The 16,222-nt window shown below is 35.1% G+C and overlaps 2 protein-coding genes across 2 annotated transcripts; one reads left to right on the top strand and one right to left on the bottom strand.

Moving 5' to 3' along the window:
• Positions 1–1,091: 1,091 nt before the first annotated feature.
• Positions 1,092–3,258, bottom strand: LOC130622384 (G-protein coupled receptor moody-like). Its single transcript, XM_057437839.1, has one exon. The coding sequence runs from the start codon at positions 2,796–2,798 to the stop codon at positions 1,599–1,601; it is 1,200 nt and encodes a 399-aa protein (XP_057293822.1). The 5' UTR covers positions 2,799–3,258; the 3' UTR covers positions 1,092–1,598.
• A 5,608-nt stretch (positions 3,259–8,866) lies between these two features.
• Positions 8,867–16,196, top strand: LOC130622058 (bone morphogenetic protein 1-like). Its single transcript, XM_057437452.1, has 8 exons — positions 8,867–9,400; positions 10,482–10,529; positions 11,170–11,544; positions 12,325–12,693; positions 12,818–13,198; positions 13,918–14,280; positions 14,676–14,847; positions 15,120–16,196. The coding sequence occupies exons 1-8, from the start codon at positions 9,379–9,381 to the stop codon at positions 15,691–15,693; spliced, it is 2,304 nt and encodes a 767-aa protein (XP_057293435.1). The 5' UTR covers positions 8,867–9,378; the 3' UTR covers positions 15,694–16,196.
• The last annotated feature ends 26 nt before the right edge of the window (positions 16,197–16,222 follow it).

Below are 16,222 nucleotides of genomic sequence, written 5' to 3'. Positions count from 1 at the left end.
ATTTTGCAGGATTAAAATAATAATTGTTATGGTTATTGGTACATTCTCATTCACTGAGCTCTTTAAGATAAAACCTTGTTTAGGCTTAGTAGCTAACGGAAAGCAAGCTCAACAAAAATATATCAGATAATATCACTTGGCTACCTACATCCCCAATTTCTCATTGCAGGCATCACATTGCAGGCCTCTCGTTTTAGCCTCAACTATACTTAATATCTTATTAGAATTTGATTTGGAAAGCATGCATATGATGTTTTAATTTCACCCTCTCATATTGTAATATTTGCACGTCTTCATTTCACCACCCAGCAAAGGGGAATAAGTATAGTGCCTGACTTAGCAAATTTTCAAGTTAAACGGAGCTCTCGGTTAATCGAACTTTTTAGAAAAAAACGTTAAAAAAATTCTTTGTTTTGATTAATGCTAATGAACTTCTTTGTGAACTTCTTTTACTTCTTTTGTACTTTTTTAGGTAATTGTTCTAGTTTTCAAAATTTTTGTTTTACAACCAGACTCCTTCTTTCTTAATAGAAATTACAACTTACAAGAATGAGCAATTAGTAGCATTCTTTTTGCCTTAGCGAGGCTTCCAAAAATAAAAATAAAACGTCTGGTTCAAACACCTTTTTTTGGGGTGTTTGAACCAGAAGTTTTATTTTTATTTTTTGGAGCCTCCTATGGTATTTATATAACAATGTTTTTATAACAATGCTTCCAATAAGAAAATCTTACTAGCAGTGGAAGTTTTCTATTAAAAGAAGGCATAAAAATTGATGATATTGACATTGTTTGAAACGACAACAAAATTTTTGGAAAAAATTCAAAATTTTGCCTTGATTTTTATCGCTGTCGAGTGCTTTGCTGCTAAAAAAACCGTGCCTTTTGGGACAACAAAATTCACTTACCTTCCTTTCTTTTCATATTTGGCAGTCATAACTTAGTTTTTAAAGCATTCTGCTAAATATATATTTATTGTTTTCTTGTAAGTATAGTGACCCCCGTTTGACGTTCAATTTTGACAGAAGACTACGGGCTTATTAGGCGTCTTGTAAATGTCACGATTTGAGAATGACTACCCACGAAAACTTGCCCAGTTTGATTCTTTTATTCATATTTTACACAATGAAGAATATATACAATATAAAAATTAAATTTTCAATAGGTCCTGATACTAAATAATTATATTAAAAGTAAAATGCAATGGTAAAAAAAATTTGAAAACTATATGTTTGTCGATAGTTGCAGATTATCAATATATTTTTTGGTGTGTGTCTCAAATTCTTTTTAAAAAAAGAAGAAACACAACTCAGACTTAATAAAGGTTCAAATTTGAAAAATAGGTATAGCAACAAGCCAGGCAGACAAGTGATAAAAGTACACTATTCTTAACCTAACTGTAGGGGGAGCGCACCAAATTTCGGGAAATTTTACCCACCTATCTTCTTTTTTTTAACATTTCTCACCTTCTCAACTATTAATATGAAGAAAGACGTGTGGTTGAAAATGAACAAAAAGAAAAACCAGTAGTAACTCATATAGTTCAACTACTTTGTGCAATTAAGAAAAACATCAGTTGAAATGCGTTTATTAGAATTAATTCATTGATTCCAGCAAGGTGGCAGGTATAAATAAGTTTTTACTAACTTTTTAAAAGCACGCCGATATTTCCGATTACCAAGCCCGTAAATTAACGGATTAAGGGCACTTTTTACCTCCACCAGTGTGACAATAATATAGTACACTTCTGGACAAAGATTTGTTTGACCTCCCGTTGCGAAGGCCATAATATTAACAACAGCAGCAGGGATCCAACATACGCAATATGCTATGAAAATCATTATCATTAATTTTGTGACTTGGTATTCCTGTTTGGATAACTTTTTAGCCACTGTATGCATTTGTCTATTCATTCTGTTATCGTCGTATGTATCGCCCATTGTATTCGGCATGTCCGAATTTCCATCCACTGAAATTTCTCGATCAGTTATAAAAACAGACCCGTTGTCATTTTCTTTTGAGTATTCGACTTGCTCGCCTTGGACTGATATTGTTGGTGTGTTTTGAATCCCGCCAGCTTCCGTTTTTTTGAATGTTGATGCAACTTTCTTGGGCGTGTCTATGGCTGTTGAGGAGTCTTCGCTTTGACTACCACGTGTTTTGTAATTTGACAGGATATTAATTGTGTGCTTTCGTAGTTCCCAATACACCAAAGCATAGCAAATTGTTAAAATAGGGAAGGCGAGACCAACTACAATAATGTAAAATATGATACGAAACGGTTTGTTGCTTTCTCTCCAATCTGTAAAACACACGCCATGTGATGGGCTGTAATTGTACTCGCCAACGCCCATTATAGGTAGAAAGGCAAAAAAGATAGACGTTAAAAATATTGAACAAACGGCAGTTTTAAATCTTTTTTCTGTGATCAAAATATAGCGATTCACTGAGGGCGAGATTTTGCAATAACGGATAACAGCTATCATTGCAAGGATCATGGGATTGAAAACAAACGAAAAAGCGCTTGTGATAGCCGTTGGATAGCACAAAACTCCCACCAAGCTGGTTGCAAGTGCAAAGTGGTTGTAAATCTTCGGCAGCATAACAACTGTTCCACGTAACATATCACCAATTGATAATAACGTAACAGCTGTATTGTTCATGTCTCGAACTTTCTTGAACTTTACAAATATGAGAATTATACTAAAGTTAGCAAAAACGATAATAATCGCAAGTAGTAATGATACCGTTGCGTTACCGTAAGAAAATACGTCGGAAACCGTTGTTCTGTTACACACCATCTTGCTAGTCAATTTATATTATAATTTTATCCTCTGGAAAGTTTATTATTTTTTTTATGTAATGTTTACAAAAAAATATCCATCCAAAACACGTCTTGATAAACTAATACCGTCCTTTACGTAAAAACATTCCAACATGAATTAAAGATCAACACAATGTTTCTTGTATGTTGGTTTTGTGTGTTGAAAATCAACAAAAGCGTTTAGAAATCCAATTTTGGAAATAAATAGAAAGTTTGACTCGTTTATTACATCGTCAACAAAATAATTGTCTCACTTACGCCAAGCATAACATATTTTCCCGCGGAAACGTCTTTATAAAATGAATGCTCATACAGAAGTTACAGACAGAGTATCGTTTTTTGCAAAACTTTATAACATTTAACCAAGAGCTCGTTAAAATATCAATCAACTCACTAACAGCGAACTTTCAAGTTTGTTTATTTTTGACACGTTCTTTACTTTCAAAACATAACGATAAAATATAAACAGAGAGCGGCAGTATAAATACATTTTTTGTAATTTCTTAATAGGTGCATTAAATGTTTACTTTTGCTATCAATTTTTATTTCTTCCTTAATTAATACGAAATATGGAAGTGAAAGATGTTATTTTAAATTGCTTGTTGTTAAATTTAGTGGAGTAGAATTAAGATTTGGAATTATCGTGAAATTACTGGAATCAACCGCAATTTGTTTAGTAATTTAAAAACAACTGCAATACTTAACCAAAAATCTGCGCAAATACTATATTTGCAGGTGCGCAGGTTAGGTAGCTAACGTTGAAAATAGACTTTTTAACATGCCGTAACTACGGTTCCATTTACACCTAGAAGTTTTGGATATTTCAAAAAATAGTAATGCTGGCGTCAGCAACAATTAGCACGTTTTAAGTGTAATACCTAAAACCATAAGTTCGCACTAAGCATTTATAAGTGGACTTCGATAAGTTTAAAACGCGAAATATAATTAATTCTAAATAACAAAATGCTAAATTTAGCTTTCCATAACATGAGCCATTTCAGCTTTGGGGTAGTTTTTTGTCTAGATATTTACATGGCTCGTGGTCTTAGGGTTAATAAAAAGTATAACAGAATCATCAATGCTGATATAATATGACCGCATAATAACAGGTGATTAATGTTAGCTTATCACAACCAACCACATTTAATCGAAACAAATTTTGCGATTAGAAACTTTCGCTTATGCAAACAAAAAGCATTGTAAGTGTTCAATGAGTTCTTTCCACTTCGTAAACAAATTCTAGCAACGAAACGTCTCGAAATGGTAGACATAAGAGGGAGGTTGTGAACAAAAACAACGGCTGCAACCAAAACAAACCACAATTTCCTCAGCTGTGAAAAAACTTTTACTTTCGTTGTATTCTTACCACATTTAAAAGCACGTTTGAAAGATGTAAGAAGTTGGGGATTGAACATAAAAGAACATTGAAGTAAACTACAGCCTCGCTATATGTTTTAAACATAGCCCTCGACAGGTACTAGCAAAAAAAAAGGCTGGATTCTAGTTTCACCATATTCTTTTATAACAACAGGATCAATAAGCCTGGTTATTTTTTTAAACGGTTTTAACTTATTTTTGTGGTTTGTTAATCATTTACTCACAACAATTAAAAAGAACCACAATGATTTTACCATATAATAAACAATTAACCCTATTAACATCGGTGTTTTTACACATGCTGTAAAACCATGGAAGGGTGTGGTTCGTAAGTTACTTTATACTATTTATACTTAAGTGATGAACCTAGCATAGTTAAGGAACGTCTTGATACAAACTCATTTTATTTAAAGACAATTGAGGACGTCATAGGTGTTAAAAATGACTTCACAGATAACAAGAATTAGCTATTTTTTTCATTTCATGGTATATTAAATTTCTCCACATGTTGCTGCTAATGCGATCGCCTTGATTTTTGGTGGACTTATGAACTGAATGCAAAGAGTTGAAACTATTTTTTCCATGACATAAAAATTTTAATATTAAGGAGAATAATTAAAAGTTCCGTTTTTTCAAAAATATTGATGCATTTACAGATGGAGATAAGGAAAACCTATGACGTCACTGGGATAAAAAATGACGTCATTATTTCGTTGGATAAATATTCTATTAAAATCAGGTCTGCGTTTCATTTCTAGAACTCATAAATTTCCATAACAGCAACTTAGTAACAACGCGGTCACTAACATTAACATAACATTTGGTCACTAGCATTTACATAACCAATATAACTTTTTATTAGAACACCTTTAAATGGATGTCAGACGTTTTTTAAATTTCGAAAAAATGCTTGCTAAGTACAATTTTTTTCGAAAAGAGAAATCTGAAAGCTGTAAGCAGCTGCTAGCAGTATTTACTTCCCACATCTGTATTTATTTGTTATCCAATTATGTCTGTTCATCACGAGACTTCGGCAACCTAGTTCCCAATACACTTAACTCAAAGATATTTGTAATATTTGCTGTTTCTGACTTGTAAAAGTACAAGAATGTAAATACAATTATATCTCTCTATAAATAATCATCTTTACCGTCGTATATGCTTTTGAAAAACAATGCCCTCATAAAGACCTCACATACATCAAAAAAAATCCTACTGCATTAAATAGTATATTATGTTAGCCAGTGTACTGGATAAATAAGAGCCGTATTAATGGTGTACGTGCACTTAAAACGGTGTTCTAAACATGCAGACACATGATGTTGTGTCTAGCTAAGACGCAATGTTCTATCGTCATAATTATTTTCTAAATTGAGGAAATAAAACTCACGAAGGTTATTTTTTCGAATTGAAAAACCTTTTTCATGAGCTTGACACAGCTAAGTTAAGTTAATTCTAGCATAAAGCATATCTCTGTGGGAGTGTCATTTATTTTTAAATCATATTATTTTATTTTATTTCTCTACTATACCGTCATTCTTCTAATTTAATCCTCCGGTAAAAATAATTATTTTGAAGGAGTCGTACTAATAATAAGAGGAAATAAAATACCTTGGAAATTGAAGTTGATTGTCGTACTAATAATTAGAGTAAAATAGGAATCAAATCGTATTAAATTAGGGGTTGAAAAATTGAAAACACACTTTTTGGTACTTTTTATTTTTTTTTTCTTTCTTTTTTAAACTCTTATTTATACCAACTTTTCTTCTCCCTTCAAAGTTTTCCAGTTCCTTGAGAACTTTCTCTCTCATTTGATTGTGAAGTTTTGCATCGACTGTTTTGAAGACAAAATCAGCTGGTATCTCCATACCTCCTTGTGGAAGATCGAATGAGAATCTTCGCTCTCCTGTTACCTTTATTGATAACGTGCCTTCGTATTTAAGAAAAAAGAATATCAGTTGCGAGAGAAATTTAGGCACATGTCCAATTGTTTGTCCATTATCTAATACAGCAATGGAATATTTATCTTCAACCAAAGCACCCGGTCTCACTTCTGGTTCGCTCGTTAAAATTGATCCTATTTCAGCTTTCCATTGCTTCCATCTGTAAATATGATAACCTCTGATGCAACAAGGAACAGTAAATTCTTTTTCCAATGGTATTGGTATCTCTAAATCAAGAAGTAGTAATGGAGTAATATCGTCGGTCATTTTTCTACAACTTTTCTGAGTACGTCGAGGTAGAAGCTAGCATCAGGCACATACTGACGTCTTTGCATTTCGAATCCAATGTTTTTGTTCGGAGGAAAATCCAAATGATATTGCGAGCTCATTGCATTGCAAATCGAATGTTTCTTTTCATAGAGGAAAACCCAAATGATTTTACAAATTCAAAACAATCGATTTGGAGCACTCTTTTCTTTTGTCAGTGCTGTTAGTCTGTCGCGCGTGGTATCATCATGTCAACCCAAACCAAACTGTTTGGCTATTTTCAAAGCAACGTTAAAAACCAACGAAAGCGTCAATCAACAATATCCTCTTATTTTGCTCCTGGAACTGCAAAAGATGACGACGTGGTTTATTTAGGCAGTAAGTAAAACTTTAGTTTAATGTGACTCAAATTATGATTTCAACTTTGAAATGAAAGTGACAGAATAACTCATAGGGGTGATTTTTTTTCTCAAATACTATACATTTGAGTTTAAGTTATTATTTGCTCAAGGATTCTTTCTATTATTATTTTCAGGAAAAATAGCGCCTCCTCCAAGTAAGAAGTCTGTTGGTAGGCCACCCAAACCGTACACAGGTGAACAGATCGAGCGAATGATAGAAAAAAATCACGACTTCAACAATCTAAAGCAACAATCTCAGCATTTCGAATCGATCATATGTAATTTCTATCTACACCAACGAGCCAATATCGTCGGTGGAAACGAACACACAACACGTAAGAGATTCACTGAAAAAACGAAAATCGAAATGCGAGAACACTACGCACTTACGAGAAGTTATACCGAATCAGCCAAAGCTTTCCATGTGCACGGGTCAACTCTTCGAAACATCGTGAAAACTCCAGGCAGAGCAGTGAAGCTGAGTGATAAAGGGAATCGTTCAGGAGCTCGTCGACCAATAACATATCCGTTGGAAGTCGAGAATGATTTGATTCGATGGATTCTTGAACTTAGAGATTTGCATGTCCCAGTGTCTGTTCTTGCGTTACAAGAGAAAGCAAAAGGTGTCGTCCAACCTCACAATCCTGATTTTAATGCTAGCCGAGGCTGGGTCGCGAAGTTCTTTCAACGACATCGTCTGTCACTGCACAGCAGGACATCAGTGAGCCAAAAGCTTCCACGTCAATTGGAAGAATCGATTTCGAAGTTTTATGCAGATGCCGGTCGTTTCATGAGAATTGGGAAATATCCCAGATCATTGGTGGGAAATATGGATGAAACTCCAGCTTTTTTCGATATGGTCCCAACAAAGAGCATCTGTAAGATCGGTAGCAGAGAATGTGTTGTTCGAACGTCAGGGAATGACAAGAAACATATCACCATCGTTCTTTCAGCTGCTGCTGACGGTACTTTGCTACCGCCGATGCTGATTTTTAAAGGGAAGACTGAAAGAACTATCGGAAAATTGCGTGTTCCTGAAGGGTTTGTCGTAAAAACTCAAGAGAAAGCATGGATGGATGAAGATCTCATGATTGTTTGGCTGGATGAGATATGGGTCAAATATGTGAAGAAAATCAACAAAGAGCTCGGATTGGAAAACTCCCTGTTAACCTGCCTTTTCTGCTCACAAGACAGACACTGTGGCGAGTAAGCTGAACGAAAACAAATCAGATGCCTTAATGATCCCAGCCGGTTGTACTTCAAAGTGTCAGCCAATGGATGTATGTATTAACAAACCATTTAAAGCAATTCTACGAAAATGTTGGGTCGAGCATGTCAACAAAGCAGTCGAGAAGATGCCCACACCTACACCTAGCGATTATAAGCTACCTCCGCCAACCAGACAGGACATGGTGGATTGGGTTGAAAAGGCATTCCAAATTATTTCAGATGACAAGGATATGATAATGAAATCCTTTGATGTATGCGGAATAACTACCACAGATCCTTCGAAAGTCCGAAGTGGCGAATTTTATTCAAAATGCATGGAAAAAGCTAAAACCATCCTAGACAGTGACGATACTGAAGACGATCCATTTACTTTGTAAATTAGATTAAAATTTTTCATGTTTTTTTAAAAAAGAAAGTTTGAAACAAAAAAAATTACGTGTTTTTTACTATTTGTACTATAATTAGAAGAAAATTTGACCTTTATCGTACTAAATTAGAGGAAAATCTGAAATTAGTAATTATGGACTCGTACTAATAATTAGAGTTAAATAAATTATTTCATTTTGCCAAAATAATTAATTCGTACTAATTAGAGGACGGATTAAATTAGAAGAATGACGGTATCCTATGATATAAGCCTGGCAAAAAAACAAGAAAAATAACATTTATTATTTGACTAGTAACTAAAGGGACGTGCGTATTACCCACCTTCTTTTTAAAAGTGTGAAATTCTTCTCAGCAAGTTGTCAACAATTCGATGTCCCGGGAATTGCTTCCTGGAGGCCCCCCCTCCCTGTAAAATGCCCCTTCCCAGTAATTTGGCCCTAGAAGATTGCCCTCGGAGAATTGCCCAGAATTGAATTGCACCATGGAAGATTGGATCTACGCAGATGGATTCGTTTGTTAAATTATCTAGAATTTTTAGGTATGCTCATTTCAACAACACTTTGTTGATCTATTAAAAAGCCTATGAGACTCTATAAAAAATAGTGACATTAAAGAAGGCGTATAACAGAAAAGCCGTTGCAATATTCTCCTCATTAATAAAAGATTATATAATAGATAAAAGATACAAACAAAAATATCTAACATTGGTTACCATAATTATGCTCAAAGCAATCAATTTGAAGTTTTTAATCCCTTTGTTTGTTATGATAGCTAATCATTCAAACTGCTTAGAAACTAATTGGCTGTATCTAGACAACGCAAGCTACACAATAGAAAGGAAAGACAGAGTATAAATTGATTGAAATCATAACTTAGTAAAAACTTGTTAAGAATCGATGCAAACATAGAAAGACTATTTTAACAAGATATATGCGTATTGATATAACCAAAGATGAAGTTAGGCGTCATTTTAGGTACGTTATTTTTTTTGTTTCTTCATGATTTGGTGGAGATCACAGGCTTAACGTGTTTCCTTCGAGCAAATTAATTTAAATGTGTATTTATGCTCACAGCCGTTGACCACAGCGGTAAACCATATATCTTGTGTATTATCTTCGTACACGTTTTTTTAAGAACAACTAAACATAACCCTATTGAGCCCTAGGTGGGGGGCAAGGGGAGGGGGTAATGGCTCACGGCATTTTTAATGTGCTGTAACTCTTTTATATTTTTGCCCTTCCGTCGCTTTTACTAACTTTCATCTGGTATTACAGAGACAAAAATAAATTTGAAAAAATCAGTCACAATGGCAGGGGTAAGACATTATTTTCTAGGGGTAAACTATCAGAAATGTTGTTCTTTCATATGCCATATATATAGTATACATATGACGATATTTTTAATTTTCATACCTATCTTGAATATATGGAACGTATGAAGTATTGTATTTATGCTGCGAAAAACAGGTGGTATATTTTGCAGAATGGATTTTAAGAAAAAATACTATTTTTCTTGTAGACGTCATAGCTAAAAAATTTTTTACAATTTTTTTGGCCAACTTTTGGCCAAGCCACGTTTTGACGCTATTCTCGAGACTCTTTCCATGCCTTAAAATGTCCTTAAGTGTTCCTAATTCTCCTCTTATTCTATAATTAAGTTTAAAGGAACATTTCAGTATTTCTTGATATTAACAAAGCTTTCAACGTTCTTAACTTGTTCCAAAGTTTCAGACCGTGTAAACTATATGTTCTTACAGATTTTTCTTATATATATAAATAGCATATATCGTTCTTTATCTTCATATTTCTATAATCCCTGGCCCCTATATTGTTTCATAATTTTACTGTATATTTATGTCCAAGTTAGTAACAGCTCATTTCTAACTACCAACAGTTAGACTGCTGTGACAGTTTTTCCAAGTCTTCCGTCGTATGGATAGACTTTTAAAAGAAGAAAATCTGTAATCCCTTCGGATCGTTTTCATAAACTTCTTTAGACTTTTTATATATATATTTCTGGACACAATAGTAGTTAATACAGCGTTTTTCTTTGTAGTTTTTGTGGTAATACTGTACTCCCAGCTGGTGGTGCATGCAACAAGTGGTAAGTTGATGTTAGGTTCTGTAACAGAAAGAGTGGGGAAACTTGATAACACGAGAATTAAATGTATTTTTCGTCCAAGTAGCACAACATGATTGCTAAAGGAAGTAATATATTATACAACAAAAATGGCGACTACAAGAGGAAAAGCGAGCACCAGTTTTTACCACTGCTTCTTATCTTTATCAAATTTTGGTTCCTCTTTCTTACTACCCTAAAAGTACCTAGCTACAAATTCCTAACCTTGACCTAAGCATTTTGACCTGCTTTCCGATAGTTGGTCCTTCGGGCACTGCGGGATAGGAAATTTAATTCTCTCTCGTAAGGACTTCCATTTCGATATCTTAAAGTTGATTGATCACAAATTGTGGCTTATAGAAGACATGGTAATATCTCGTTTTGCAGTAACGTACTTGGGTGTCTAAACTTTAAGATCATATGAATTCTTTATAATATGATTTTCACACGCCCTTCAGGAATACAATGTGTGGTCGAATCGTAATGCCGAAGATAAGTTTTATTCAGCAGTGAACTTATGAGACTTGCTTGAGAAATGCAACTACATCGTGTTCCTAAATTAAGCTTAAAGCATATGCTTATGTCTTTTTCAAGAATTTTTTTCCCTATAATATTTACTTTTTAGATTGTCGCATTCTGCAGAATGGCTATAATGGTATTTTCACTAGCCCGCGCTATCCCGATAACTACAACAACAGTCTATCGTGTCAGTGGACAATTACTTCGCCACCAGCTACGCGGATACAGCTACGCTTCACTGATTTCGATCTAGAACAAAGCAATTCATGTGCTTACGATTATTTAGAAATATTTGACAGCTCGTCCACTTTAATTGGTCGATTTTGTGGAAATGACATTCCTGATTTGATTGAGAGCCAATCAAATAAGCTGTACATCGTTTTCACAACAGACCGTGCTGATACGCGGCGTGGATTTGAAGCGACATGGATTGCTTTAGGAGGGTTAACAGGAAATGGGAACACAAGAAGACAAATAGGAGGTAAGAAATTAACCGAATTAACAATATCTTGGTAAAATACATATGACAATATTGTTCTCCATAAATATTATTGCGTTGTCAATAATGTTAAAAACTGGGCTTTTGCAGAATTATGTTCTCTATGTACGGATTTAATATTAAGAGCTGATGATTTACAATTTAGCACATTTGACTTGCGACTTATTACCAATTCTTATGCCACGCCTACACTCTTGTAAAATGGTGTGTGTTATTCTCAATTCAGCCACTTTTTATGCTTTGTAAAATAATGCTCGTGAAGAAATTTTTACCGGTGGCTCGTCTACAAAATCGTACTGACCCACTACCACGCGAGTTACTCGAACTGCTTTTAGCAACAAAATACAAGTATTTAAATTTTTGCTAAAATTCCGAATGGCGTTAGGTTTCTTCAAAATGCCTATTTATTTTAAGTAAGCAGGTGCAACGCTTTAACCATTTTAGTTGGATACTTCACTATTATGTTGCCAGGTAAAAATAACGATTTTTAGTATTGTTTATAAACATTGTGCTGCAACATTGTGCTGCAACCCAGAACAACTGTTGGGATTTTTCAGAGCAATGCGAACATCATATATCATATGATTATCAATTTTTAAGAATTAGATTTTTTTCTAAAACTTTCAACTTTTAAATTTTTGATGTTGAAATTTCAGTCAGGGCGTCATTGACTTAACTTTTAAATCAGTTGGTGTCATTTTTTCACGGTTATAATCTTCTTCACTTTTGACTTGTATGCCCAATAAGCATTATTTTTTATAGGACAATGCGGTGGGGAGTTCACAGACGCCGAAGGAGTGCTTCAAAGTACCAATTTCCCCTTACCTTACGAATCGTCGTCTTCATGTAAGTGGACCATTAAAACAGACGCTTATCATGAGATCATTCTAACATTTGAATTCTTTGAACTTGAACAACACAGCGTATGTAGATACGATTACGTGATCATTAAAGATGGCGCTACCAAAGAAGCTAAAGAGATCGGTAAATATTGTGGCAGGAATTCACCAGGTACTATAAAAGCTACAGGAAACGTCCTTCAGATTATATTTGTGTCAGATACTACCACTCAAAGAAAAGGGTTCAAAGCCACATGGAAGCTAAATCGAAAAACTTCAGTCACGCCAAGCGGTATGTCTTTGTTGTTTTCGTTTTGTAATTTTCTTTTTTTTTTTTTTTCAAAACATGAGTGTGTTTAACACAATTACCAGCATATCTGCTAAATCTAAAACACCTGGTTATCTGCTTTATTTAGATTGTGGTGGGGCACTAAACGGCGATAAAGGCACAGTAACATCGCCAGGCTATCCACAATCGGTAACAGGGCGCACAATATGTACATGGAGCATATCAGTACCTGAAGGTGGAAGAGTCAAGTTTGAATTTGTTGACATAGACATATCAGAACATCCAGCATGCGGTAAAGGTTACGTTGAGCTGAGAGATGGGAAGATGTCCACAGATAAAAGCCTGGGGAATTTTTGCGGATTTGTTCTGCCACGACCGTTGTTATCAGAAAAAAATGTTATTACAGTTGGTTACCTCTCTGATGGCGACTCAAAAACGCGGGGATTTCAAGCAAAGTGGACAACCGTTTACCCGAGCAGTACGAAAACCCCTCCTCATTTCCAGAAAGGTAGAGGGTTTTTTTAATTTTATGTAAAGTTATATTTAGTGTTCAACAAAGGTAACAAAGCAGGACTTGTAACCAAAAGTTTATAAGTACAGTGTCTGTTAAAAACGTATAGGACATGATATTGAAAATTGTTTGGACCAATTACTCTACCACTTTGAGAAGGGAAACATTTTATCACTACTTGTTCACTATATAGAAGTTTAAACGGTTAGAGTTTCACCATTATTTGATCCGTTTAGTACCGACTAAAAATTCGGCGTCATAATACAACATGTTTAGCGGTAATAAAGAAAGACATTAAACATTCTTAATTGCATATAAACCAAAGTTTCTGTAGGTTTCTAACAGCTTTATTTTAGTTGTCTGTAGTTACATACAGTATATACAGAAAGCAGAGGGACTTGAGGTGCTTAGCCTTCCCTGCTTCCTACGGCACGCCCCTACCCCCCCCCCCCCTATACCACACTCCCCTTACCCTTACCCCTGCCCTCTTACCCCCTCCAAAGAAATAGTATTTCTTTTCAATTAAAATGGGCAAGAAAATCCCAATATCGTTTCCTCCAGCAACCAATTTGCTGCAACCACTTTAATAGATTAGAATATTTTTCTCGGGCATAACCATGGTTTGACACAAAATATAACCCATCCTCAAACCTCAACCTCTCAAAGAAAATGCTTCTCTGGACCCTGATATAACTGTAAATATATTCATTTTATAGAAACTAAATGCGGACAAACATTTACCACAGAGAAAGGCCAAATAACTCGATCAACCGGATTAAAGAATTGCTCTTGGACGATCGAGGTACCGCGTGGTAAAATGGTATCCGTTAGTGTTGTTGAAATAAACATGGCGGACGATCCTGACTGTCGAAGAGAACAGCTTGAAGTAAGAAATGGCGCAAATCTAAATTCACCTTTTCTCGCAAGAACATGTGGCCAATTGAAGCCACGACCTGTTACGTCATCGTCAAATGTAATAGTCGTGAGACACACTATATTTAAGAAGCAACAAACTTCGCGATTAAAACTTGTCTGGGAAGCTGTTGGGGTGGGTGAAGAAAACGAACTCTTCAACACAGGTTAGTTCTTTTAATCTAATATCGTTAATATGAGATCTGCGCAGTAGTTTCCACCCCAAACGTAGAACGCTGGATCGTTTGACATAGGGTGCAAAATCGGTTGACATTTATTGCTTCCAAAAAGAGGATTGAACTATTTCGTCAGTTAACATTGATACCATCGACAAGTTTTGTTTGATTATAACTCGCCTTCAACAAGATAGACGCTTTTTAAATTATCTGATACCGAAATATAATTCAGCCCCAGTACCTTCAAGTGGTAAGTTTTAGAATAGTAGAGAGAATATATTACGTTAGTCCAATAAATTGTTTCTATCCAGAAATAGTATAATATCTAAAAGCAATGCTTCTAGTAGCCTTTCTTCATAACATGCATTATTCTCATCTTATCACAGGTTCTTGCGGTATATCAACAGCTACTCCAAAATTCGTCAAAAAGGGTGCCGCTCAAGGCCTGGGAACAACACCCTGGGTTGTCGGCATAATGGGAATGTTTGGACGGGTTCATTGCGGAGGAGCAATATTGTCTCCAGAGTGGATTATAACAGCAGCGCATTGTTTTGAGAGGTAAGTGTTTTGATTAAATTTTATAATTTTTTGTCATGGTAAGTTGTCCATGTATGATCCAGCACCCCCAACGTTGTCTGCCGTAAAAAATGGAGGTTACTTCCACTGACTACGCACAAGGTGAATGTATTGCAAACAGTCAGATTTATTTCTGATTGATAGTTGGCCTAAAGTTTATTTCCAACCAGATATATATATTTTTTTATCTAAACCTGTGTTTGTTTAACATTTTGCTTTATTTATTTATCTATCTTATATACGTACACCTTCAGAGTGCCTTGGAAATCGCTATGGACTGTTCGTGCAGGCGAGTATGATTTAAAAAAGAACGAAGGAACTGAACAAACTGTCAGCATCCGCAAAATCATCATGCATCCAAACTATAATAGTAAAACACATGATAACGACATAACCTTGCTTCGTTTAAACCAACCACTAACGCTCAATGCAAACGTCAAAACAGTCTGCCTACCCAGCGTGGGCACGACGTTTGAACAGAACAAAAAATGTTCATTAGCCGGTTGGGGTGCTCGAAAATTTTTACGGCAACCGAAAGAACCTCTAGTTCACGTGCTTCCAAAATTAATCAATCGTGAAAAATGCAACAGCAGTGCGGCTTATGACGGAAAAATAACCGACAGAATGTTGTGTGCAGGCAAAGACAGAATTGACAGTTGTCAAGGAGATGGCGGTAGCTCGCTAACGTGCGCCACGCAAGATAAAAATTATGTTATCGGCCTAGCAAGCTGGGGGAACGGATGCGGATTTCCTGGAAAATATGGTGTCTACACTGACGTTCGTAAATATATAAACTGGATTAATGATGTAGTGAAGAGAAACACTTAGCTGGCGTGTGTTTAAAGAACACCTTTAGCAACATCTTTGGTACTACCAGTATACCATGTTTCAATTATTACCAGTATGCCATGTTTCAATTATTAAATTATAAATCTTTAACTTATTATTTTTAGTAGGTGATGCTTCTATATTTCTTAGTTATGCCATTCTAAAATAGTGCTAAAACAGGAAGGAACACATCTGACACACTCAAACCGGCATATAATAAACTTGCACACACGGAGCATGTTATACACAGTAGAAAAGCTTTTAACGGGCGTCATACGGTTCATACACAACACCCATTTAGGGTAAAGATTAAGAAGAAATTTTCAAATCGTTGTTTTAATTTTCCACAGGTTTGACATATTAAATAAGTTTTTTAATAGGACGTTCAGTTTCGTATTGTTATCTTGCGACGTGCGAGGATACTCTACAATTTTTTGTTTATAATTTTTTTGTGTATCCGCTTTATCTATAAGTTGTGATTGGAGGTTTAGTTTTCAGAATTATTTTAGTTTATTTTAGTTTAATTTTT

This window comes from Hydractinia symbiolongicarpus, chromosome 12 (genome assembly GCF_029227915.1).
Source record: "Hydractinia symbiolongicarpus strain clone_291-10 chromosome 12, HSymV2.1, whole genome shotgun sequence".
Classification (NCBI taxonomy): domain Eukaryota; kingdom Metazoa; phylum Cnidaria; class Hydrozoa; order Anthoathecata; family Hydractiniidae; genus Hydractinia; species Hydractinia symbiolongicarpus.
The sequence above is the reverse complement of the archived record's forward strand: the minus strand, read 5'-3'. Positions and strand labels throughout refer to the sequence as shown.

What these genes read in the sequence shown, in the direction of transcription:
- LOC130622058 (XM_057437452.1), top strand. Translation starts at nt 9,379, where the DNA reads ATGAAGTTAGGCGTCATTTTAG. An exon ending in GAAGTTAGGCGTCATTTTAG is followed by an intron (nt 9,401 to 10,481) that starts GTACGTTATTTT and finishes TTTTCTTTGTAG; the next exon opens with TTTTTGTGGTAATACTGTAC. An exon ending in GCAGCGCATTGTTTTGAGAG is followed by an intron (nt 14,848 to 15,119) that starts GTAAGTGTTTTG and finishes GTACACCTTCAG; the next exon opens with AGTGCCTTGGAAATCGCTAT.
- LOC130622384 (XM_057437839.1), bottom strand. Translation starts at nt 2,798, where the DNA reads ATGGTGTGTAACAGAACAACGGTTTCCGACGTATTTTCTTACGGTAAC.